Raw genomic sequence first — 26,005 nt, forward strand, 5'->3', positions numbered from 1 at the left:
TTTATTGAAGGCTACTGCTGCAATAGTTTTATAGGTTTAAGGTTTTGTATATTCTAATTGGGGCTATTCGATTTGTTTTATTGTATTGCTATTTGTTGTACACCGCCCTGAGCCCTTTGGGGGTAGGGCGGTTTATCGAATCGAATCGAATGAATGAATGAATGAATGAATGAATGAATGAATGAATGAATGAATGAATGAATAAATAAATAAATAAATAAAAATAAGAGGCAGCGCCAATAGCAAAAATGGCCGAGGCAGCTTACCTTCAATCACACAGTGAATTTTTTAGAATCCTGGACAGCCAATCAAATCACCAATGGCCAGCCAGAAGCCTTGATGGGCAAAAGCGCCACAGGACCCACCCACTTTCTAAAAAGCACTTGGCGGACACCAGGAAAGCTGGTGGTGAGTACCATTTATGTATTTATTTAAATGTATACTTTGCCCAATTCCTGGCAGAAGTCGGGCTCTGGGCAGCTTACAAAGATGGCTAAAGATAACCGTACATTCATTAAGTCTAAAACCAATACCCACCACAGTTCTAAAATACAATTTCTACGCTGCCACGGGAGAGAGGCTTGTTTTTAAAAAGAGGCTCGTCTGAAAAAAAAAGTTTTTAAAAGCCCTCCCAATCATCAGGGGAGGTGGGCTGGAGCCAGAAACAGACGCTGCTTGTGCTGCTCCTTGCAAAAGCCAACTATGTTATATGGATAAATTGATATACTGAAATGAGAGTTTCAAGAAGGAGGGAAGAGTTGGACACATGGAAGTGGGGGCAAAAGGGAAGGCATGGACGGCAGTGTGAGGAGTGGGAGGGTGGAGCTAGATCAGAGGTGTGCAACCTGCGGCTCTCCAGATGTTCATGGACTACAAATCCCATCAACCCCTGCCAGCATGGCCAATAGGGAACATCTGGAGAGACACAGGTTGCACACCCCTGAGCTAGGCAGGCTGGCCATGGGCGGAGGGAAGAGATCCAGGGTAAAACTATGCTCCCTTGAAAATATCCCCACTCTTGCAGTAAAGCAAAATTACATTTGTGGTCTCGCTTCCCAGAAGTGGTCTCGCTTCCCAGAGGGAAACCAGAAAGTGAAAGCGGGGCTGGAGGAGAAACATCCGCACAAGAAATCTTGCTGTGACAGACCTTATAGACACCTTGCGCATAATCAGCTGTTGCGTAACTATTATATCTAGAAATGTAATCAAATGAAATGTACTAGTAGATTGTGATTTGTGAGAAAAAAACTTCTTTCCTGAAATGTGTTTGGTCCACATATATTATTGCGATGGAATAGTGCTATAAAGCTAGCAGCATCACATCTACATGTTAAAATGGTCTTTGATCACTGGATGGGGAAACCAAAAGGCCATGGAAATGTACCCAGAACAGGAAGATGCCCAAATAAGGCACTTCAAAGGCTCTGGGTAACCGCATGGCACGGAGGGTAGTTTTCTTGTAGACTAGAGAACAAAGACCAGGTGACACTATCATGGGCTAAGCTAAGAGAAGCACCTCTTGGGCAAGAGGTCCCAACAGAACCATAAGAATGTATTTAGCTGAGCAATCTCTGTAACTGCATTTATGTTTTATTTCTTTGATTTCTATTTTTCAATAAATTCTTGAGAACTCAGCTGGTTGGAGTTATTGGAGAAAAGGACCCAGATTTTACTGAAACAAACTTGGCTTTCCCCGGCTTGGATTCATGATAATTATATCATTGGATTTATCCGTGATACTTTTGAGAACCGCAATAGATGCAAAGCGCATAGCAGTTTATGACTTGCAAGCCCCAGAAGCCCGTTTTCTTATTAATGTGATTTTGAGTACACTGCTGTATTAAAGATAGATTTTGTCCAATTCCTTTTCATAGTGTCACCCATAAAATCTTGGATTTCCAATTCAGTGGGATGGCATCTGCTTGGTAAGGAAGAGAAAGATTCAGTTCCAAGCACTCCAGGTAAAAGGATCAAGTAGCAAAAGGTGACCAGGGGGTCACTTCAAGCTTACCACTGACCAACAGGCACAGATCAAACTCAAGTCCCTCATCTTCCACATGTCTTACAGGAGCAGAGGGAATCAGTTAAGGAAAAAAGAAGATAGTTTGCAGATCTAACCCAATCTGCACTCCCAGAGGCGTATCGGGGAGAAATGAAGCCCGGGGACACCTTCTCCGGGCGCCTCCCCACGTGCTCAGAGGCGGGGCTCGGGGGCGGCTCAGACAGCCACTACGCTATGGCAGCAGGCTGGCTCTGCATTTAGGCGCCTCTCCCGCACCAACCCAGCTCTTCCGAGCGAGGTCGGCGCAGGGAAGGAGGGGGTGGGGGTGATTCTGCCCCCCTCCCCGCGCCATTGCGCCCAGGGTCACCTGGCCCCCCATCCCCATGGGTTGTACACATTTGTGCATTCCCCTGGAATGTGTCAGACTGAGCCAGTGAATGAAAGATTGACACAGTGCATAAAACTACTGAGTGACAATGGCCCTTTGTGGCAAGGAGACAAGAAAAATTGGCCAGAGGACAGAGGAAGAGAGGAGCTGGAAGGCTAAAGCACGTACCCAGAATCCACCTGCAGAAATCAAGAGCAAACTGCCTTACAGACAAATTGCCTTGTCTACCATTACTGGCAATATCATTGCGGAAACCTCACACTCAAGGCTTCCCTCGATGACAGATCCCCACCTAACGTGAGGGGAAACAGCCCGTTTAAAAAAGTAGTTTGAAATTTGACTACACTACCTTGATTAAACGAGTCTAATAGCATAGAGAAAGGCTACAACTGCTTCAGAATTGCACAGGAAATTGGATTGAAGTGCAGCTGCGGAATACAAGCAAACGGCTGCATCTCCACAAAGCTGGGGTACTGCACCAAAGCAGCCACTCACATCCAGGGTGGGTTTTGCCCAAACAGAAAAACCCAGTGGTGCATGATTTGCTAGTCGAATGCAGATTCACACCTGTATTCAGCCCCCCATCCTTTCACGAAGCTCATCCTTATGGTGCACATTCGGGTGAGCTGATACACCGCTTCGAAGCCCTGATTCACCGACTGAGCTAGAAGAGCAGCAAATTCCTGGTTGTTGAAGATCTTCAGGTTGCAGCCTGCAAAAAAACCAAACACGCGATCTTACTGCTACTGCAAGCTATTAACGGATTAATGATTTCCCGCTTTAACGCTCAATGGGGGAAGCCTTATCAAAGAGACAAAGGCCTCAATCAATCTTTATTACGGTCATAGAACAGCATAAGATAGATTAGATACTCAAAAATTTAAGGAGATAAAAATATAGTTAAACTATAAACATATATCTAAAAGAATCTACGAGCAGGAAGAAACTGGGAATACAAAAAAAAGTACAGGAACATAAAGGGAATTGGGTAAAAATGTAAATGTTAAAAGGAAACAGTGCAGAAGGGAACAATAAAATTGGCACATAAAAAGGAAGGCTACAGCTATTAGGTCAGAGGTGTCAAAAATGAGGCCCAGAGGGCTGGATCTGAGAGGGCTTATCAGTGCCCCTGAGGCAAACCCTAATCCAGGTGTCTGCAACCTGCAGATGTTCATGAACTACAATTCCCATCAGCCCCTGCCAGCATGGCAAACTGGCCATGCTGACAAGGGCTGATGGGAATTGTAGTTCGTGAACATCTGGAGAGCCACCTGTTGCAGACCCCTGCCCTAATCCTTGGGCCACGCTCCCAATTTGGCCTGGTCAAGCAGCCACCTACCGCGCCCCTGATCTGGGCTGGTGAGCCTTTTGTGCGCTCACCAGCCCCCCCCCTTCCAGTGCTGACCACCTCCCCCTGTGCTGAGCTGGACTGGTGAAGCTGCTGTGGGCTCACCAGGTAAGACTGCCACACACACCTGCAACAGTGCCGATCACCTCTCCCAATGTCATTCTGGGTTGGCAAGCACACTGCAAGTTCAACAGCCAGGACAGCAAACCCCCTCCGCCCCCGGTCACCATGGGCTGGCAAACCTGCTGCTGGCTTGACAACCCAGGCAGCTCCCCCCCTCCCCCAACTGCTGATCCAGGCTGGTAGCCACACCCAGCCCGACCAAGTCACAGTAATGTCATATCCAGCCTTTGTTGACAAGTGAGCTCAACAGCCCTGTATTAGATCACGGTACATTCCAGTACAACTTTATTATCCATGACACCTGAGCATCCCACCACAGCACATGCTGCCTACAGCACAGAGATGCCATTTCATTTCAGTCGGGCGCAAGTACCTCACCTGGCGGGATTTTGCAGACAGTTGCAGGATGCCACCCGTATCTCTGATTGCAGTTGGGGCTCTGGACAAAGATTGCGCTGTCGCTTAGGCACTCGGCAAAAACCTCCCCGCCGATGTAGTACAAACGTACTCCCCTTCCTAGAAAAAGGGCATGCCCGAGTCAAGTTTAACACAGACTTCATCAAGTCTTCATGATTTATTGCACTGTCTCCTTTGCAACCCAAAATAAGCCACCTCCAAAATTAACTCCCACATCTATGCAAAACAAGGAGCTGTTTTTCAACACACGAGAACAAGTCTGAGAAGGCGGGTTGTCCCTACCTATGTGCCGTCTTGTCATTTCCACGGTGGCGTTTCTGTTAACATTGGAAAGCAAACCTAGGCAGAATCTTTCAGAGTTCGACGGATCTGTAAAGCCGTCTACGGTAAGTGAAGGCTGCGATGCATGGAAGGTCTCTCCCACTCTCTGGTTTAATTCATAATATGCTATTGAGCACCAAAACGCAGGCTCTGAATAGGTTACTGGCTGCAGGTCTGAAGGAAAGAAGCAGAGAATGTGTGTTAATAGGCATTGCACACCTCTAAAATTCTGGAATTAAGTAGCTACTCACAGCAACAAGCCCACGGTACTCATACGATCTTGCCCATAGTTCAATGATCCCCTAAATGTTTGCGCATTAAAACTGAGAAGTAAAGGAAACTGTCAAATGAACAGACAATGAAAGGGACTGGATGCAACGTATCTGTTCTGCTTATGGCAGTGCATTCTGCCGGCTTGAGGATGGAATGCAACTAGCACCCAGGGGGGAGGGAGGGAGTGGCATATCTGCAATGGGGACAGGGTCAAATGACCCTGAGCGTAACGACAGGGGGGCACAAAATTTCCCCCCTGCTGCGACCCCCTCCTGCCCCATGCCGACCCGGATGAGGAGCAGGCCAGCTCCTGGGGCAGCCTGTTGCCGCAGCACCTGTTGGAGCTGCAGAGGGCACCCCCTCAGCCTCTCTGCAGGCTGCCTCCTGCCCTCCACAGGCCCTTGTGACAGGCACCGCAGGGGGTTCAGCGGCTCCAACAGGCACTATAGCAGCAGGCCGGCCTAGGTGCCTACCACCACGGTGCCTGTCCGAGCCCCCCCCCCCCCAATACACCTCTGGGGGGGATGCGTGCCACAGTCAGTGGGATAGGTGCACAGGATCATCTGAAAGTCTGCACTTCAAAGTACTAATAAAGAATCTTCACATCACAATTTTGTTTCTAAGTGTTTATCTCCATGTCCTCTCATTCTACAGCATTTGAAGTAAGCCTCTGGAGAGGCGGCACATATATTTTGTAAATAACTTTCCTAGTATTGAGGGAAAGACAATACTGGGGGTGCATTCTTGCCATGACTGTTTCATCCCAGCGCAGCACCACTTCGCAGTCACACAAGGTGTGCTTCACAGTCCATGTTTCCGGTGACCCGAAAACAGCAAATACGTGACCTATCACCTTCATTTAATGATAGCAAACACAGTAAAGTCACTGGGGTTCTTTTTAGAAACAAAATTGGTCAGCAGAAAGGTTTACACAAGCTGCGTTCAGTGTTCCAGGGTTCTGCTTCGGCACACTCTAGTTTTTAGGGAACCAAAAAAGTTTTCGGCATACAACTACCTGTATTACACATACAATATACCAGTGGTGGCAAACCTATGGCCAATTGGCCATGCTGGCAGGGGCTGATGGGAATTGTAGTCCATGAACATCTGGAGTGCCATAGGTTCGCCACCACTGCAATATACCATTAACAGGCCAACTCAAAATAGGCTCACCTCCGTCTAAAAGTGATACTCTTCCCACCCATTCTCCCCTTTCAACTAGGCCAGGGGTCTTCAAACTATGGCCCTCCAGATGTTCAGGAACTACAATTCCCATCAGCCTCTGCCAGCATGGCCAAGTAGCAGGGCTGATGGGAATTGTAGTTCCTGAACATCTGGAGGGCCATAGTTTGAAGACCTCTGCACTAGGCTCTCATTGTACAGTATGTGAAGGAAAGTAGAAGGCACCCAAAGCAGTTTCAACAATCAAAGTACGACATCAATGAACAGAAAAGGGAACGAAAGCACAAAAAAGTCACCTAAGTGCTGTGAGGTTTTTATGCTGGAAGTGGTTGTCTTTGTCCAAGATGACCTTAAAAATTTCAGGTGACCTTCAGCAAGGAGAGGTCACCTGAAATTTCTAACATATTCTTTGGCCAGAACAACCAATTCCACCAACTTTATCACAGTTCCTCCCCCAGATCTGCCTTCTCTGAATACAGCCTCCTTCATCCTAAGCTGGAGCTTCTTCCCAATGTGGTACATTTACATAAGTTACGAGGAAAGTATCTGGTGCTTACCCAGGCTGTGATTGACAGGAGAAAGAGTACTAGGAGAAAGCTCTGCTGGAGATCCTGTAGAGTTAATAGACTGTGTTAGTTGAGAACAAAATCTACTTCAGTATTTCTTTACCACATGCTAAATGTTTCTCTTGGGTGCTATGTAGCTGTTATTTGAAGAGCCGGAGGTTAGTTTTTACTAACCTGGGCACGTGGTACATTTATCCTGAAGATATCATCACAAAGCTACTGCCCCAACTGAGTAAGTACACTTGGAAAGATGACCAGGGGCATTCCACCCACGGGGAAATATGGGGCCAAATGTCCCCAGGTTGTGGCCATTCTGTCATGCCCACACACCCCTCCTCCTTCCCCCCCCCCCCAGGTCCATACACTGACTTCAAGACCTGGTGCAAAAAAAAGTTGTTTGGTCGTGGTGCGGGAGGGCGGCCGCCCATAAGGGGGAGGGGGAGTCAGATTTTGCACTGGGCTACATTTTCCCTAGATACAACTCTGAAGCTGACCCAAGCTTTGCTGTTTTAAAGTTCAGGAGCCAACAATTTAGCAAATTGGTAGAAACCTCATACCATAGGCGGATTTCATTTTATAAAGATTTAGAAGTCCCTCGGTTCAAGGGCCAGAATGGAAAGAGTGGGCAATTTCCTTATCATGGATGCGAAACAGATATGCAAAATTTCCTCAAGTAACAGGGCCGGACTTACAGCTCAATTCCATTACTACTTGGGAGAACCAAGGAGAAAGTTATGAAATCAAGACAGCAGATACCAAAATACTTGTACATATTTTGGTGTCTGCTAGCCTTAAAATCTCCTATTAGGAAATTTTAACTATACTTTCTACATTTATCATTAATTTCAGCCCTCCAAAGCCCTCCTTATGGCGCCACCCTCATTGCACTAGTGTTGTACTTTTATTGTCCTATATCTGTAATGCTGCTATGTTTTTATAGAGTTTGTAATATGATTTTAATTTCACTGAATTTACTTATTGTGTGTATTGTTGATTCTGGTCTGACGTACACCGCCCAGAGTCCTTCAGGGGTGGGCGGTTCTAAAATCTAATAAATAAATAAAAGAGGGGACGGAATGGTGAATTCAGTCTCATGACTATACACTGATCTTCTCTTTGCATACAAGACAAGATTTATTTATTTATTTGGATTTGTTACTACATCCTTTCCTGGCCACAGCTGGGCTCAGGGAAGCTTACATACATTTTAAAACACATCAATCATCATCATCAAGCCAGCTCAGTACCAATATCACTTAATCATTAAAATATAAATACAAATATAAACATAAATCTTTCTGATAGCAACTAGCCACAGCAGACCATAACACAGCCTAAAAGCTGTCCAACCCATCCCATCATGAATCAAATCACTGCTCGGTCAGGGAAGATGAGGGGGAATAAAGGTTTGGGGGGTGGAGGAAGCAAGATGGGATGGACTTATGGTTACTTCAACCAAAGGCCTGGCAGAACATCTCTGTTTTGCAGGCCCTGGGGAACTGATTAAGATACTGCAGGGCCCTAGTATCAATTGGCAAGAAGTTCCAGCAGACAACAGCCAGGGCCGAAAAGGTGTGGGTGAAAAGCTTCCAATCTTGATCTGAGATTGCAAATGTTTGGGAGGTGTTTGGAAGCAGCAGCAGCCGCAGAAGGCCATTGCTTTCACATCCTGCAGGTGAGCACCCAAAGGCATCTGGTGGGCCGCTGCGAGTAGCAGAGTGCTGGACTAGATGGACTCTGGTCTGATCCAGCAGGCTCTTTCTTATGTTCTTATGTTCTAATCTGCTATCATGGGCAATTGTCTAACCAAAGACAGTGCACTACTGTGTGAACCAGAATGCTACACTAGATGGGCCATTGCTCTGATCCAGCAGGGAAGGGTCAACGAGTTATCTCACGCAGTTCCCTTGATTGAAGCTTTTGCTTACCTGTATCCATGCTTTGGTTCAACTGCTGGTCACTTGTTTCTCCATCTTCACTGATATAACCAGGTGGTGGCGTTTCTACCAAGAGCAATTTTACAACTCGTGAGCCATTAATATAAAAAAGGTTTCTGAGGACCACACATAACATGAAAATGAAATTAAAATGTCAAGTTCTTCTAACAACAGAAGGGGGTCAGGCTGCTGTCTTTTCCCATCATGAAAACCGGGGTGGGATAGAGGGGGAGGGTGCCATTTGCTTCTTCTTTCACATACTACTGGTCACGCCCTTCCTAATCATTACACTCCAGACCTAGCACAGTTTAATGAAATTATGAGCCAGCCAGATGACGATCGAATGGATCTAAATTACAGCCACTCATCAGGCTGATGCTTTTACTACAGTTCATCTTATTCACTTTCTTCCACCTCCCTGCAGAACCTTCCAGCCACAGGAATGCTGGTTTTCCAAGTAATGATTTCTGCATGAAATTGCTGATAGAGAAGGGAATGATTCCACTCGCCAATTTGCATGGCTCTAGGTAGGTGGCTCCTGCAGTCCCATGAACCAACTTTTTGGGTTCAGAATGCAAGTGGGAAACAATGCTGGATCCAACGCCCCCATCCCTGGTTGCTGAAGCAGACACACCGTTCCTGAGATCATCTTTGTAGGACATTAAGTACACTGCAAACTCTAAACACAGCTGTGTAGTTTTGAAAAAAAATATATGCTATATGCCAATCTCAGACATATGGAATGAAACGTGGCCCTCTGTGAGTACAGCATAGGTGGTCTCTGTACATAAAATATAAACCGAGCAGACTGTAAAATTAAACATAGGTCAGCAGGGAAATAAACAGAATTTAAATGTGGTTACAGAAATATCTAAAAATAGGTAGCTTAAAAGCTTGGATATGGATGCAGCTAGCATTCCTGTAGACTTCTGGAACAAAGAAAAGGCTGACGAGATATGGAATGAACTCCGGACCCCTGGCCCTCTCACACTGATAAGCAGGGCCTTTTCAAAAGATCCTGAGGATAAGGTGGCCCACAGAAGAAAGCACTCCAAAATATACTAAGGACATACATAGGGCTTTTGGGTCAAAACCACAAAACCTTCCTTGAACTAGACCTTGAAAAATAACCAGAGTTTAGTACCTAGTCTTTCAGAGACCCCTGAATAGATCACGTCTCCAATCCCTAGACTCAATCTGTTGGCAAATATCAACTCTGTTTCTAATGTTGCATTAATTCCGACACCCATTAGAGTTGTGCGAGCCAGGCCACTGGAGTTGAACATCACCACTGATGACTGAATGGCCTTTTCAGGCAGGCGAACATACAGCTAACCATGCAGTAAAGACGAAAACAAACCCTAGGGGCCAGTGTAGTTTTCTGTAGCACCCTGGGCGCTGTATGGATTCAACCCCTCACATAGCAGAATAAGCGTGCTTTGTGCCATTTGCTTTGCATGAGTACCTGGTATGTAATTGCTCTGTGGTTCGATGCCTGCTGGAAAGTTAGTGTTTTCAGGAATGGAATGCGTATAGTCATCAAGCGGCGGAAGTTCGGTCAGAATCTCAGTATGTCGTGGCACTAAGACAGGAGGCAGAACTGGGGGAGAAAAGCCCAAAGTGTTAGATACGACACTCTAGACACTAACTGCACGGCTTCGTAAAACGAGAATCAAGAACCAACTTTGAACCCTGTCCAAACTGCACTAATCTCATCCAGCTGGCTTGTGTCAAAGTACAACGGGCAATAGGGATCCCAGCTGGTCAGACACACACTAGATCCAGATTCCCTTGGTGTTAAAAATGGCAAGCAAGGAGGGATGATTTAGGAAAAGGACGCAGCTCTCCAACGGCAAGGGAAAACAGAGTCAAGACATACAGCACTGGCTTCCCTACATTCCTCTGGCTCGCAATAGTTGTGGAAACAGGGGTTTTCTTTTTTGAGATCATAGACACCAGAAGACTAATTTCAGATAGACCATGATGAGGCTCAGACCACCCAAAGAGATTTAGAGCTCAGCGGTTAGGAAGAATTGGCTTTTATACCCCGCTTTTCTCTACCTTAAGGAGTCTCCAGGTGGCTTACAAGCATCTTCCCTTCCTCTCCCCACAACACCTTGTGAAGTAGGAGGGGATGCGGGAGTTTGTGTAGAGGAGTGAGGAATCAAATCTGGTTCTCCACATAGGAGTCCACAGCTCTTAACCACTACCACAATTCTGGCTTTCAATGTTCTTTCCAGTGCCGAAGTTGCTTTTTTGGCCTCAAGGTTAGTCTGATACTACTGGAGGCTATCAGGGAATAACGCCAGACAAGTGAAGACAAGTGAAGATGCAGTTCGCACCAAGTTTCAGATTCATGGAATTCCCTCTCCGCAGAAAAATCAAAGGAAGGTTTATCCTTTGGGTTGACTTCAGTGGCTAAGACTGCAAAGGGAGATATTCATATATTGTACAAACTGTGTTTTCTAAGCCATAATCTAAACTTAAGTATTATTATCTAACCTAGGCCTCCACAATGACGTATATGCCAAATGACTTAAAGAAACCCTCTACTGCCTTAGCTGCAAGCATTTATGTCAACGTTTTGCAACACCCAGCTATACAGAACAGTGCCAAACACACGCATTCAATACAGAAAAACAATCCCACTTCGACATTTGAGCACCGTTGTCAAGATTGAAAAATTGGATCAATTCCCACTCAGCTCTGGGAATTCTTGCTCACAAACTTTGCACACACTGAGAATTATTTAAAAACTTAGTCAAGCGAGGCTGCTGAGGCGGCAGCACCTTTACGCCAAGAGCAGTTTGTAGGTGTCCTACCTGGAGTTTCCACTCTCTGGTAATGGTAGGGGTTAACGCACACTTCGTCCTTTTTAAGATTAAAAGCATAATCGCAGTTCTCAATTGCCTTAAGTTCGTGGTGACTGTGAAGGTCAGGCCAGCGCCACAAGCGGCAGTAAATGACATGCGGTAATCCTTTACGATGGGATACTTGCAGGCGGCCATCGAGAGACCTAAAGGGAGGAAAAGGGTTTCAGAAATATTCAGAGTTGTTCACAGGTAGCACAGTCAAGTCCAGATGTTCAGAACTTCAAGAGTTTGTTCCCTGCCCTTCTCCTTTCCCAGCACCCGCCCAACGGAAGGGCTACAAGAAAAATCCGCATTCTTCCAGGAACTCTCAAAATAAGAGGAAGACGGCATTACAAAATGGCCCCTTGCTTATACTGGCACCTAAATCCAGCTGTCCTTGTGTGTGAGGGGCTACTAGAGGCAACTGCACATCTGAATTAATTTAATGATCTCCTCCTTCCACCCCCCCGCCCCATTCCTCACAACTATGCAAAAACAGTTACTGCTTTAAGTACATCTTCATACAAGACTGCACATAAGATTACAGCAGTCAGACCCGAGTGATTCAGGTTGGCTTACAACAAGAGTCTGCAACCTGCGGCTCTCCAGATGTTCATGGACTACAATTCCCATTAGCCCCTGCCAGCATGGCCAATTGGCTGATGGGAATTGTAGTCCATGAACATCTGGAGAGCCACAGGTTGCAGACCCCTGGCTTACAACTTGAAGCTTGCATCAGACACTGTCGTATTTGCTAGTGGGTTCTGCGAGCTGTTTGCATCCTCGCTTCCCTCGCTGCTACCGGTTGAAAAGTTTTGCTAGTTTTAAGACAAAGGCTGCCTAGGCCTACACAAATGCAGATGGTTTATGACTCATGGGATGAGAAAGACGAACCTCAGGGCACGATGCAAGTAAAGGGTGACATGGGAAAAAGAACCCTCAACAAACTCCTCGTTCGACATTGAGCCTTGCTGAAGGCACATACCTGAACGACAAGTCAAAAGACAGTGTGCCGACTCGTAGTTTTTAAACACACTTCATCTGTGATTTAAAATTTCCCCAATCTTGCTAGACAAATACCAGACCATGTGGTTGCATTTCCCAGACCCCTGGGTTTCCCCACTTTTAACAGCACTGATGTGGAACAAGGATCTTCCAAAGTTAGAATTTCATTGGTCAAAACATCAGCTGAAAACACTTAGCAGGGGGGGAAAAGGTACTGTTGGTAAAATGCGTTGCTGACTACGAAGCATTTCCAGCAGACAGGTCCCTCGAAAGTCAACCCCTCCCACGAGATCTCTACAATGAGACACAGGGCAGAATATTCACCTGGTTTGTTCAGAGAAGCTGTATAGGCCTGTTGTATCCCACTGATCTATCGTATTTGGTGCACTCAGTCCCCAAATTTCAGAGCAAGTGCTGTGCATAAATTGAAAAAAACAAAAAAACAAAAAAAGTTGATGTGAATATGGAAGCATGATTATTTCAAACTATCATGATGTAAAGACATGGGGGAGGGGAATGTACAGAAAGCCCTCTTTCACATAGAAAATACTGCTTTTGCAACGAAAGTCTCGGCTGCTGTATTTTCGACATGAAGGAGGTCAGTCAAATGGAACATGTGACTCAACGGTAAAATGGTGTCTCAAAAAGGTGACCAAGTTAGCTGAATTTAAACAAACTGGCATATTTGTAAGGTACCTTAAAACAGGCAAAACCTCAACCTGGCAGAACATAGTATCTTTTTTTTTAAAGGGAAAACCTTTGCAAGCGTCAGAAACTAAAGTCACACCAATACGAAGTTAGTATTTCTACAAGTATTTTAAACAGCATTCAGGAACCACTAGTTGGTGGAGAAGAACTACTACATGAATGTGCAGGCCTTGTTCAAAAGATCTTATAACACCACCCTAATCCATCCAATTTTCCCCAATTTTCTGTGCCACAGAAGACGAGAAAAGGTAGTAATGTTAACTGTGGATAAGTACACTGCTAGGAATTTGATTCCAACCTTTAAAAAAAATTGAACAACTCTGCTTAAGATGTGGCATGTCTTTTAACACAAACAACTTTTTTCTTAAAATGGCAAACCAAAGATAGCTGCCGTTTTATGGAAACCCAACTTGACAAGGCTGCCAATCCAAGAAAGAGGAGGAAATCACAACGAATAACCATTTATACTACTGGCAGAAATGAAGCAGAAGAAATATTCAGCATTTTCCTAAGTCCCTGCCTTGCATTCTTCAGTAACTGTATGCTGGGTTTCCAGTGTGATGTACCTATCAGATACAGACAGTTCAGTGACTGCTCTAATGTAAAGTGTCGAGTGAAGTGTCTGAGATCCGCACACTTTAACAATTCTTTCCTGGAGAGCTCAATTTGCCTTCAAACCTTCCAACACTTACCAGCCCGATGTGAGTTACCCCTGTGTCAAGTGGACATACTGCATCCCTGGGACCAATCAGCAATGTCTTAGCTCTGACTGGTCACATCTCATGATGAAGAACCAGAGGGCCAGTCATCTTGCGTGTTTAGTGGGACACAGCGGACAGTTTCTGCCTAGGGAGTTTCCATTAATATAGTAGCAGTTAAAAGGAGATCTGTCCATTGTGGTTTTCCATTATCCTCAGTATACGGCAGAATCAGCCCACACAATTTCACAAGGAAGTGATAGTCGTCTACCTGCCCAGACACTTAGGTCAGCCACTTATAGCCCAGAGGGGAGATTAAGCTAGTTTTTTGTAAAGCTATTCTACCTGCTCTAACTACACATGACTTATTCTCTCAAGCGATCTCTCAAATACTTTTTTGCCCCCAAATTTATTATCTCTTAGCTTGGTCATTGGTCTTTTGACGTCGATTGACCTTTCAGAGTGAATGTTGTTTTCAATGTTTTACTTGTGCTGTTTTATTGTTTTGATATTGGATTTGTTTTTATGGAAATGGTGTTACTGGTTGTGTCACTGATTTTATATTGTGACCCGCCCTGAGCCCTGCGAGGATAGGGCGGGATACAAATCCAGTAAATAAATCCAGTAAATAAATAAATATCAGTATCTCCAGGTTCTGAGAATACCAGCGTACGTTCCAATCAGCATCCCGACAGTTAAGTTGATGAAGTTACCAGCTAACTCCAAACAATTCTGCGGCTATGTGGATACGTGGCCATTTTTCTCATTTATTTTCCCCTCAAATACCATTAATTTATCTGGGAAGTATCACATATGAAAATGTTCACTCAAGGCATTAAGGGTTTCCTGCTCATTCTGAAGCACAAATTCACACCTGCACACAAAACCACACATTCTTTAGATGTCCCACCATTAATAGTCAAATCCGAACTACCATTTATCAACCATAAATTAAGGCTATACGTGGACTTGGGTCATTGTTCTTGACTAGGGTTGTCAACTCCATGTTGGGAAATACCTGGAGATTTGGGAGGTGGAGCCTGAGGAGGCGAAAGGGGAGACTTCAGTGGAGTCTAATGCCAGAGAGTTCACCTTCCGAGGCAGCAATCTCCAGGTGAACTTGATCTGACAACTTAGAGATAAGCTGCAATAGCAGGAGACTGCCAGACCACCTGTTCTTGACCTTTCAGCACTTTCATGCATTTGACTGTACAGGAAGACTTACCCATGTCCAGAGAAGGCGACTCCAAAGAGCCAGCATGGCATAGTGCTTCAGAGCAGGTGCACTCTAATCTGGAGAACTGGGTTTGATTCCCCACTCTGCCACTTGAGCTGTGGAGGCTTATCTGGGGAACCAGATTAGCTTGTGCACTCCAACACACGCCAGCTGGGAGACCTTGGGCTAGTCACAGTTCTTCCGAGCTCTCTCAGCCCCACCCACATCACAGGGTGTTTGTTGTGGGGAGAGAGAAAGGGGGGGGGGATATAAATCTCAACTACTACTACTCATTATTATCTAGGGTGGAGTTGGAAAGAGGGCATGCCAGAATCGACCTCCCGAAGACAGGCTGATCAGGAAAACGGACTGGTGACCGGCGTTCCATCTTAGCCCCTTCCAGAGTGACTGCTGGCCACAGTGAGAACAGCCAGGTGTCATTGTCAGCTCGGGTCGAGCTAGATAGGGGTGGGCCATCAGAAATGCCGAGATACAAGGTAGGAGGCCTTGATGGAGAGGGGAAGGGTGAGGGAGCAGAGAGATGGCTCAAAGGGTGAGTGTGGCCCATGCCACGAGAAACCTATGGAGTCTACGGAGAGTAGGGACAGAGTCTCAGCTTGAGAAGTAGGCCAGGGCCAGAAAAGGAGTAGAGCAACCCCTTTCAAAAGAAGTGGGCAATGCCAAGGAGGAATCAGGCTAACAGGTCCCTGCATTATGGGGAACCTTGCAGCCAGGAAAGGCGGAGGCTCCATCTCCGGCTCATCCTTCCCGACACATTCTGAGGCCAGTAGCTGCCTGCAGGAGATGAAATCGGGCCCCAAAGGAGTAACTGGAAGGGGAGTGAGGGCTACAGCCTGATCTTCCCACAACCCACATCTAAGCTTGCAGGTTTACATGCAACACTTCCCACTACTAGGTTACATGTTAACATAACCTCTTGAACAATGTTGACAAAGCTCCAATCTAAAAATCATGCACTGAAGAAGAATATCAGACCCTGAAGCCTACTAAGCTATAAGCATTACGCCCTAGAAAAACTGAGGGGAGGGGGGTGTAGGACTCAGCGGGTTCTGATACTAAGTGCCCTAAAGAGGGGATTGGGGAAGTTATCTCGCTCAGACTCCAAGCCACCAGTTCTCACCTCCGTGGCGTAACTCTACTACACCTTTCAAAACCAAATGCACGCTTATAACACTTGCATTTCGTGAGTTTCCCTTCTGGGCAGTTCTCATATACCCAGACCACAGGGACACTTTTGAAATCAGGCTCTTGAGTCACTTAGGCCTGAAAAGCCATTTCTCCCTTTGGAAGGCGCTGGCTTCCTTTAAGCACTTCCTCCAGTTTCGAATGAGTCTCCACCTCCACAGAGGAAAGGTTTTGAAAATTAGTAGGTTGACCAGTGCTTCCTATTAGGCCAGAAATAATGTGCAAAAAGTCCATTCGCCCTCCCCCGATTCTTTTAAACAAAAACAACAGAAGCGCCAGATACCGGAATTTTTGTATGTTTTCACTACTCCAGCGATCTCCTATTAAGTCAGAATTTAAAATTCGAGTAACACAAATTCATTGCCAAAACCACAACTCGGTCCAGACATTTACGTATTCCCAGCATTCACCAAGTGCCTCTTGTAAAAACTACGCTGGGACCAAGAGTAAGAAATACTGCTTCAAACAGTGAAAAGATCTTTTCAAGAGTAGGCTAGATTTTAAATACACACACATACTGAAAAGTTCACAAGCTGCGTCTCGGATGTTCATTAATGTTAATAAATACTGTATATGGTCTGTCAAGGCAGATTTCAGACGTGTTGATGACAGGAAGAAGAGTTGGTTTTCATACTCCACTTTTATCTACCTTTAAGGGGTCTCAAGGCAACTTACAATCGCCCCGCAACAGACACTTTATGAAGTAAAGTAAAAAACAGACACTTTATGAAGTAAAGTAAAAAAACTACTTTATGAAGTGGGTGAGGCTTAAGAGAGTTCAGACAGAACAATTATTGGCCCATGGTCACCCAGCAAGCTTTATGTGGAGGAGGGGGAAATCGAACCTGGTTCTCCAGTTTAGAGACAGGCTTAAACAGTCTATGCTTCCCACATTCAAATGGGGGCCAGAATCTCCACCCTCCCTATCATTTAGAGCAGTGTTTCCTAACCTTTTCGACATTGGGGTACCCTTGACCTCGCTCTTCACAACTCAGGGTACCCTTGAAGTTCTTTTTTTTTTTTTGCATTTTTAAGGGCTTTTTTTCCATTTTTTGGCCTGTAGGTGGGGGGAGTGGCAATCAGGGGGAGGGGAGGGGAAGCAGCGTTGACAGCAGCATTGTTTGTTTGCCTAAATGTGGCATGGAGAGCTCCCTTTAAATCTACCCCCCAATCCACGCTGAATTTAGGCAAATAAAACAATGCTGTTTTTCAATATTGTTTAAAGGGAGCCCATGAGGCTTCCAACCCCACCTTCAAAATCCATTTGATTCCGGTGGGGGGGGGGGCGGGGGGGCGGACAGGCGGTAGCATTGTCATGGTACCCCTAGGACGTGTTCATGGTACCCCAGGGTACCATGGAACCCTGGTTGGGCATCACTGATTTAGAGAGTAGGAAGAAATCTGAGCAGGCAAAAGGCAAAGCTTCTCTCTGCCCTGAGCCCTCAATGGAAGAAACCCAAAGTCAGCCTTTGAGAAGGAGGGATTCTCCCAGCAAACTTGGAGAAACATGCCTCAAAACTGGCTTCTGGGTTCAAATGTTCAGCAGAATCCACTGAGATCATAGGCATGGCATAATTGGGTATGAATTACAGAGCGCTTCTCCAAGTTACACAGCAGGTTGGTGTTAACACAAGACTCCTCCATTCACTGAAAGCTTTAGTTCTTATTAAGGTATAACTGGCTCAAACCAGTTTAAAATCCATACATCCTCTTCTGTGAGGAAAGACCGACTGGAGATCTTACAAGGCGTGCAGAGATACCACTGCCATGATCTCTTAAGAGCAGCCTTCCCTTGTGAGAATGTCGGAGGATGCTTCCAGGAGACACAAGCGCTACTGAAACAGCTGTACAGCTATGGATTTAGGGCCTGGAAATTGAAGTGCTACAGGAGGTTCAAGCACAAATTTGGCTCTAAGAAACAACCAAAGATTCAAACTTAACCAAATATAACAGCACTGGGGTGTAGGATGGGGAGAGGAAACCGCGTCCATTATATTTTAAGCCTGGATTTCAGGTGCTAAGAATACTCAAGAAGCAAATAAAGTACAGGTTTCAGCAGCTGCACAAGAAAGTTACTCTCTGGATTGACATGCACAGCGATTTGCCTCACAGGCTATGCTATACTCTGTCTCACAAAAAGGTGCTGGTAGATTGTATATTCCCCCACCACAGAACTCAGTGGGTCAGAGAGCCTTGCAAAGGTGCTGCTCTCCCTGATGAGGCAGGAAGTAAACCGGAGATCAAGACAGGTGCCCAGGCAATTCCCAGGAAGTGACAAAATTCTACATCCTGCCTCCCTGAGAACGTGCGGGAAACACCCATCCAGATGTCCTCTGCCTCCAGTAGAATGCTCCGCCTGGACCCTCATGCCTACCTCGCTCTGTGTCGTACACAGGCCCTTACCAAGAAGAGCCAAGAGCAGCTCTCAGCTGGAATCAAGCTTGATGGAATCAAGTACCAAGTACATGGGGGTGAAACAGAATGCAGTCCAGAGTCCAAAGCAAAACCAAAAACAGAAACCAGAAATAGTGGCCTGCAAGTCCATGCATGGCATTGCTGCCACAATACAGCTTGACTACTAACTCTTTTTATTGCAGATATCCCACCTGCCAGTACAAACTCTTCACGCAGCTGTGTTACTGCAGTCTGGCTCCTGCAAAGACTTCTTGTCAAGCTCAGCCTGCCCCAGAGCTGCTAGCCTGCTGCTGCATCTTCTTCCCTGCAAACCGGCACGCAGCCTCCTCCGGCGATGCTCTTAGAGCTCTGGAGACAAAGGGAGTAAGAGGGTTGGCAGGGCCTCCCCTGGTTTGGTGTCAGGAGGCTGGTGAATCCCAGAGCTGGGGCCTGGCTGGGTCTCCCAGCCTGCTTGCTCTGTTGGCACCTCTGGATTTGGTTCCGCAGAGACTACCGAAGGTTCTCCTGAGCCGCTGGGCCAGGTCCTGCAGGAGGTTCTGGGGCCAAAGTTGTGCCCGTGTGGTGAAGTGGTTCAGAGCAGGTGGAGTCGAACGAAAATGAACCACATCGGATGTCAAATTTTACCTGCAAAGCTGACCTGAAGGAAAGGAAGCCTACCGAATGGGTGCGTTGGTCCGTCAAAGCCAGCACTGTCTACTGAGAGTCAGCATGGTATAGTGGTTAAGAGCAGGTGCACTCTAATCTGGAGAACCAGGTTTGATTCCCCGCTCTGCCACTTGAGCTGTGGAGACATGGCTGGTGGAGAGAAAGGGGGGATATAAATCCAACTCTTGTTCTTCTTCTCTTCCTCTGTACGAGTCCTCCTCTAAAGGGTCCCCAAACATGCTGGGGACAACACAACACCCTGCTCCCCCCATCCATTTGAAAGTTTGATGATAGCCATGCAATGAACTATAAATGTTCTTGTATCTAAGTACCATGTTCAACAATGCACAGAATAATGGTTTTGACAAAGGCAGCATGTAAAAATGAATCATATTTCTCATATTTGTTCGGGACTATATTCTAAGGCTGAAACATACCATTTTCTCAACCGTTGCACCTCAACTGACCTTGCTAACATCTTTACCTGAGACACAGTATAGAACTGTGGTGGCGAACCTTTGGCATTCCAGATGTTATGGACTACAATTCTCATCAGCCCCAATTGGCCATGCTGGCAGGGGCTGATGGGAATTGTAGTCCATAACATCTGGAGTGCCAAAGGTTTGCCACCACTGGTATAGAAGCTTATAGTCTCCAGAAGCAAAAAAAAAAGAAGCCCTCAACGACAGAACAAACTGAGCCAGAATTAAAAATGTGGGATAGAGGGAGTGTGACAAAGACTAACTTTTCACATATCACCAAACATGCCCACTGTTACCATTCACCGCACCTTGGATTCTATTTGAACATCAGAAAGCACAAGGCCAACCAGCTGACAAGATTCACAGGCGTTGTTTTCACCCTTGAGTGTGCTTCAAAGCTTAAGATATGCAATGCTGTCACGGCACCCCGACGACCCCTCTAGTATAAAGTGGCTGTGTGGGGATGAGGACCTGCAAGACCCACGTTCAAATCCCCCATCGACGATGAAGGTCACTGGGGGTCCCTGAGTTACTCTCCTAGAGTAAAATGTTTTACGAGGCTGTTGAGGATAAAAGGGAGAAGTGGAAACCGTATCCGCTGCTCTGAGTTCTCTGGAAGAAGGGTGGCATGTCATGCAGCACGCAGTCTTGGCCTAAAGCCAGACATTCCGCACAATGAAGCCCTGAACAGCATGCATGCTTGAAGCGCCTGTCAGTCGTCCCAGTACAGCCATATTCACAGAACCAGCAAACTACATATTTTATCCTGTTTGGACAGTAGCTGCCTGCTATTTGTGCTTACCACTGATCTTCAGCTTCCCCAAATGTTGTTTGTGTGTGTGCATCAACACACTTGTGCGTTGTGTCAGCACACTTGGAGGCCCCATCTTGCATGCTCCTGGCCTTATACCACTTCTCTTTGCCCCAGATTTCAATAGAGCAAATGACACTACCCGCCAGCTATACAGGGAGGGGAGGGTGCTTCATGTTACACAGAGCACTGAAGGAGGCAGAGGGTGACGGCTCCAGAACCTCAATGAAGAATGACAAACTTCACACGAGTTCTCTGCAATTAACTGGGAACTTGGGGGAGGGGATCTGTCTCTTCTGGGTGCCCTACAACACCAGAAGGAGGCAAAAAAGAGCTGAAACATACGTTTGGAGGAGGCTAGGACAGAAAGCTGCAAGGAAGACTGTTAATCCACTTAGGGCAGAATACTCCTTAGTTCCCCTCTACAGGCAAGATGCTTAGAGAATTTTATTAAAAGAAAAATTCCTACTCAGGCACAGGGTGAGAGAGAGACAGAGACAGACAGACACACACGCTTCCCAACACCTCAGTGAGAAATTAAACTGATGGGGTATGACTGGCCCCAAGACTATTACATATTTCGAAGCAAATGCCATCTTGTGGATTAAGGACTGGATCTCATTGGACAACAACCATTTATTAACTTTAGAGGGTTTTAATTTAATGAGAGGCTGGCATGATTTTCTATGGCCAATAGAACAAACAAAAAACTATCGGAACTTCAATGCACATAAAATAAGGAAACCGCTAGGGAGGGTGTGGAACAAATACAAACATATTTTTTACCAAAAAACACCTACTTGGATTTCAAGATCTGAAACAATTCAAAATAAGGAACACGCAGATTTAAAAAAATGGCCTATATACAAAGAAACACTTAAACAAACGAACTCAAATAAGGTATTAAAAGAAAGAGAGGAACTTAATCAAGAGGGAATTAAATGTGGATGGTTCACATATAGACAACTGAAAGAAATTTTTGAGAAAGACAAAACAAACTGGAACTTTGCAAAAGAAGACGAAGAATTAGATATAAATTTACTCAAAAATGATTGTAATATAGTAAAAAAAATGTATAATTTGTTATTAAGGTTCAAAACGGAAAAAGAAATTGTTAAAGTAAATATGATTTCATGGGCCAAAGATATAAAGAAAGAAATAAGTTTGGAAGAGTGGGAGACCTTATGGAAAAATTATAGCAAATTTACTTGTTGCCAAAATCTAAAAGAAAATTTTTATAAAACATTTTACAGATGGCATTATACCCCCATCAAATTGGCAAAGATAAATAAAAATTCCAACTCTAGATGTTGGAATTGTAAAAAACATGAAGGAACACTTCTCCACATGTGGTGGAACTGCAAAAAAGTGGCCAAATTTTGGAATAAGGTGACCAACACAATAAACAAAATCTTCAAAATTAAATTAAAAAGGAAACCGGATATATTTATTTTGGGAATCACAAATGATAATACAATTAAAAAAAAAAAAACATGTAAAACACACCTAATTACAGTGACAGATTAGAGAAAATAGCTCAAATTGGAAAAAATGTTAAATCTATAAAGTAATGTGGGAAATGGGAAAAAGGTTTTGAACTAATGAATTAGATAAATTAACATGGATCCCTGAGAGACAACCAGGGAAAATACTTGAGAATTTGGCAGCCCGTTACTTATTGTGTTTGGATGGAAAGAAAGTAAATGAAGAAGCATATATAATTGTAATATAGCATTTAACATTAAGAGATATGTATGCAATTCTATAAGATAGTAAAATAAATGCAGGAATAGGGAGGATATTACTTTATTATTGTATAGATTGAGACTGTAAGTATTTGATCTCTCTTTTCCTTTTAAAACCTAGAAGGACAGTTAATAACAGCAATATATTGGTGAAGGAATAGCAACAATAACAAGAGATCTCACTTGTGAAGTCACTGGATGTTTAACGAGACGAGGACTATTTGTGTAAACTTATTTAGGAAGTGGTTGGATTAGAGGAAAGATAGAGCAATAAGATTTTAATTTCTGTATTTGTTTTTTGTTTCTGTTTTTTATTACTTCCATTGTAATAGGTTTAGACATTATGTAACCATTTTAAACTCAATAAAACCGTAAAAAAAAAAAAAAAAAGACTATTACTTCTTCTAGATCAGGGGTCTGCAACCTGCGGCTCTCCAGATGTTCATGGACTACAAATCCAACTGGCCATGGCAGGGGCTGATGGGAATTGTAGTCCATGAATATCTGGAGAGCCGCAGGTTGCAGACCCCTGTTCTAGATCAAAATACTCCCTGGTTCCTCTTTGTGGAGTAGAGGCTTAGAGACTTTTATTAAAAGAAAAACGACCACTCAGGTATACGGTGGTATACATTTTTCTCTTCTTAACAACTCTTGTGAGTAAAGCTGATGGATAGAACTTAACTGGCCCTAATATACCCAGTGAACTAAAGTCAAACACAGACCACTTGGATTTCCCTGGCACTTGGATTTCCCTGGCTACTGCCTGGCACTCTTTTCTGCTCCCATAGGGCAGCTAGCAAATGGAAACATACACATTAAAAATCTCATCTTAAAATCCATTAAAATTAATGCACTAATATATCATTGAAACAAATTAAAACTTGAGCCTAAAAAAAGGACAACGGATAAGTTAAAATAAAGCAGAGGAAGGATGGACCACTGAGGGAATTCCGAGCAAAAGAACAAAGACTTAACTCATTGGTGGAACAGAAGGAGACGGGCGATATCTCCAGGAGGAGAAGTTCCTGCTTTCTGGTGCCACCACTGAGAAGGCCATTTCCTAGACTGCCACCCCACCTAATCTTAAACAACCAAAGCAGACCCTCTAAAGCTGAGCGTGGTGGCCAGGTAGGTTTATAAAGGAGTAGGCAGTTCTTCAAGTACGTTGCTCCTAAACCATGCACGGCTTTAAGCGTCAGCACCTCGAATCGTGCCCAGAAACAAACTGGGAGTCAGTGTAGTTGGAACAAGACTGGAGTGATGTTGCCTATGCTATTCACCCTAACTGCACCAAATGATATTTCCAAACATTTTTCAAGGGCAGCTCCACATACTTTGCATGGCAGGGTGTTGGACTTGATAGCCCTCGTGGTCTCTTCCAACTCTATGATTCTATGTAACAAGGACAGCCAGTTTTTTCTTGCTCAGGAAAGGCCACGACTGGCTAACTAGTCAAAGCTGGTGTAAAGCACTCCCAGCCACAGCTGCCACTACGTATTCTGAAGCAGGCCTGGGTCAAAGAGCAGCCCTCTCTCTCCCAGGGGTGTACCAGGCCTAAATGGTGCCCGAGGGCATCACCGCCTCCCCGTGCCTGGAGCTCAGAGTGCCACGGTGGCCAGTCCAGACAGGCGCCACAGCCACTGGCTGCCAAGCCCTGCCCCCTGCAGGCCGGCTTCTGCCCTCCCCAGAGCCAGGGGAGGGCAGAAGCCAGCCTGCAGGGAGGGTGGGGAATTGCGGCAGGTCCGCCAGGCGGGCACACACCCCCCCACGTGACGAAACGGCGTATCCCATGTCCCCACTGGCAGTACAGCACTGCTCTCCCCAAATTACGGAACTGTCCTTTCAAGGTGAGTGCAACTCCATCCAGAATGGCGAAGCCCCAAATCCTGTGTCAGACCTTCTGCCTTGATGAGTCTAAGCTTCGGTTTCTTAGCCCACATCCATTCCAAAATTGCCTCCAGGCCCTGGTCCAGGGATGCTGCCGCCTCCCTGGGATCAGCCGGAAGTGAACGACAGAGCTGAGTGTTATCTGCACGTTGATGAAAACCCAGACCAAATTTCCTGATGAGTGATGAGCTCACCCAGCAGTCTCATATAGATGTTAAAAATGACAGGAGGAAATATGGAACCCTGCAGAACCCCACCAGGCCGTGGGGCTGAGCAGCAAGCCCCAGCACCCCCTTCTGAGACTTACCCTCCTGGAAGGGTAGAAACCACCACAGTGACTCTCATTATCTTCTTAAGGGATACAACTTCTGTCCATTAAGGAGATGAAGCAGCTAGACCATGGTGAAGCTACAATTTTTCAGGCTGTTTTTTTTTCTGATCTAGTTAGCAGTGAGGAGAAGGAGTGGCTCAGCAGCAAAGCATTTGCTTGGTGTGCAGAAGGTCCCAGGTTCAATCCCCAGCATCTCCAGTGAAAGGGACTGGGTAACAGGCAATGTAAAAATCTCTCTTTGAGACCCAGGGGAGCTGCTGCCAGCCTGAATGGGCAAAAGTGACTTTGATAGACTAACAGCCTAATTCACACGGGAGTTTCATGTGTTCAAGGAACTATTATTTTCCGTTAAGCTGTCTGTGAGGAGGGGTGGGTTTTGCCAGCCAATAAAAACTGCCCAAATCCTAGGCCAAGGTGGCAGGTAGGTCTATTGCAGGGGGCAGCAACCTTTAACACCCAAAGAGCCATGGGGGCATGGCCCCGCCTTCTCAAGCCCCGCCTTCAGCCTACAAGGCAGCCATGCAAGCTGACGGACAGAGTAAGTTGCAGGGGCGGCTGCACTTACGGAGGCATGGCGAGGCGGGTGTGAGGTGACAGCAGGCGCAGATGAGGGAAAGGAGGGGAAAGGATGAGGAGAGGAATGAAAGAGGCGAGGGGAAAAGGCTGCACTCGCCATGGAGAGTCCCAAGTCAGACAGTGGCGGTGACGCCAACGACGGCAAGTTGCACTTGGGACGCGGCGAGTGCGCCTCCTTCCCCACCCCCTCCTTCCTTCCTCTCCAGCATCTTTTTCCCTCCTTCCCAGGCACAAGGACGAAAGAACCGAATGAGGCTCTGGAGCCGTGGGTTGCCGACCCTGGTCTATTGGAAGCTGCACTGTGTTTCCAGATGACAACAAACGTGAAGACGTTGCTATCTGGCATCGTTACCATCAGATTCCGATCATCACTGTTTGTCACTTTCCTTTTAAAAAGTCTCTGGTTTGCACATAATGCAGAGGCTGTTCAGACTTAGCGCCTCCGTTCACCAGCCGTCTCGGACGAAGGGCTGGCTTGGTGTCTGTGTCAACTCATCCGAGCAGCCGAACACCCTGTTCGTTCGGAGGCTTTTGAACATCTGCTTCTTGTAACTTGCGTGTTTCTTCGAAAGGGACCACCCAAAATACATGGGAGGTTGGAGCTGCTCTTTGAAAAAGTTCTACATCTTCAAACTCCCTTTCCTCCTTTTGCCGCGCCTAAAATAACAATCCATTATTAAATGGACAGCCAACATGGTTTACTGACTGGAGTGTTAGACTAAGTTGCGAGACCTCTTGGGCCGGTCTCTCTCGGCCTAATCGTCCTTACATGGTTGTCCTAAAGATAAAGATAAATTAGGAAAGGAATTAATAATAAAACTGCAAAGATTGTCATGCCCTTATATAAAGCAGTGGTGCGACCGCACTTGTA

At 45.6% G+C, this 26,005-nt stretch overlaps 1 protein-coding gene across 4 annotated transcripts in view; it reads right to left on the reverse strand.

Moving 5' to 3' along the window:
• Positions 1-26,005, reverse strand: part of SMAD2 (SMAD family member 2) — a 56,351-nt gene that overhangs the window by 3,029 nt on the left and 27,317 nt on the right. For 3 of the 4 annotated variants that reach the window (XM_048503028.1, XM_048503030.1, XM_048503031.1), the window contains exons 3-10: positions 12,739-12,828; positions 11,380-11,573; positions 10,023-10,157; positions 8,549-8,623; positions 6,612-6,665; positions 4,561-4,773; positions 4,240-4,377; positions 2,958-3,102 (exon numbers count right to left, since the gene is read on the reverse strand). In XM_048503028.1, coding sequence (XP_048358985.1) covers positions 2,958-3,102; positions 4,240-4,377; positions 4,561-4,773; positions 6,612-6,665; positions 8,549-8,623; positions 10,023-10,157; positions 11,380-11,573; positions 12,739-12,828 — 1,044 coding nt within the window. The remainder of the gene's footprint in view (positions 1-2,957; positions 3,103-4,239; positions 4,378-4,560; positions 4,774-6,611; positions 6,666-8,548; positions 8,624-10,022; positions 10,158-11,379; positions 11,574-12,738; positions 12,829-26,005) is intronic. The other variant, XM_048503032.1, reaches the window with a different exon arrangement.

Source organism: Sphaerodactylus townsendi, linkage group LG07 (assembly GCF_021028975.2).
Source record: "Sphaerodactylus townsendi isolate TG3544 linkage group LG07, MPM_Stown_v2.3, whole genome shotgun sequence".
In the NCBI taxonomy this organism is placed as follows: domain Eukaryota; kingdom Metazoa; phylum Chordata; class Lepidosauria; order Squamata; family Sphaerodactylidae; genus Sphaerodactylus; species Sphaerodactylus townsendi.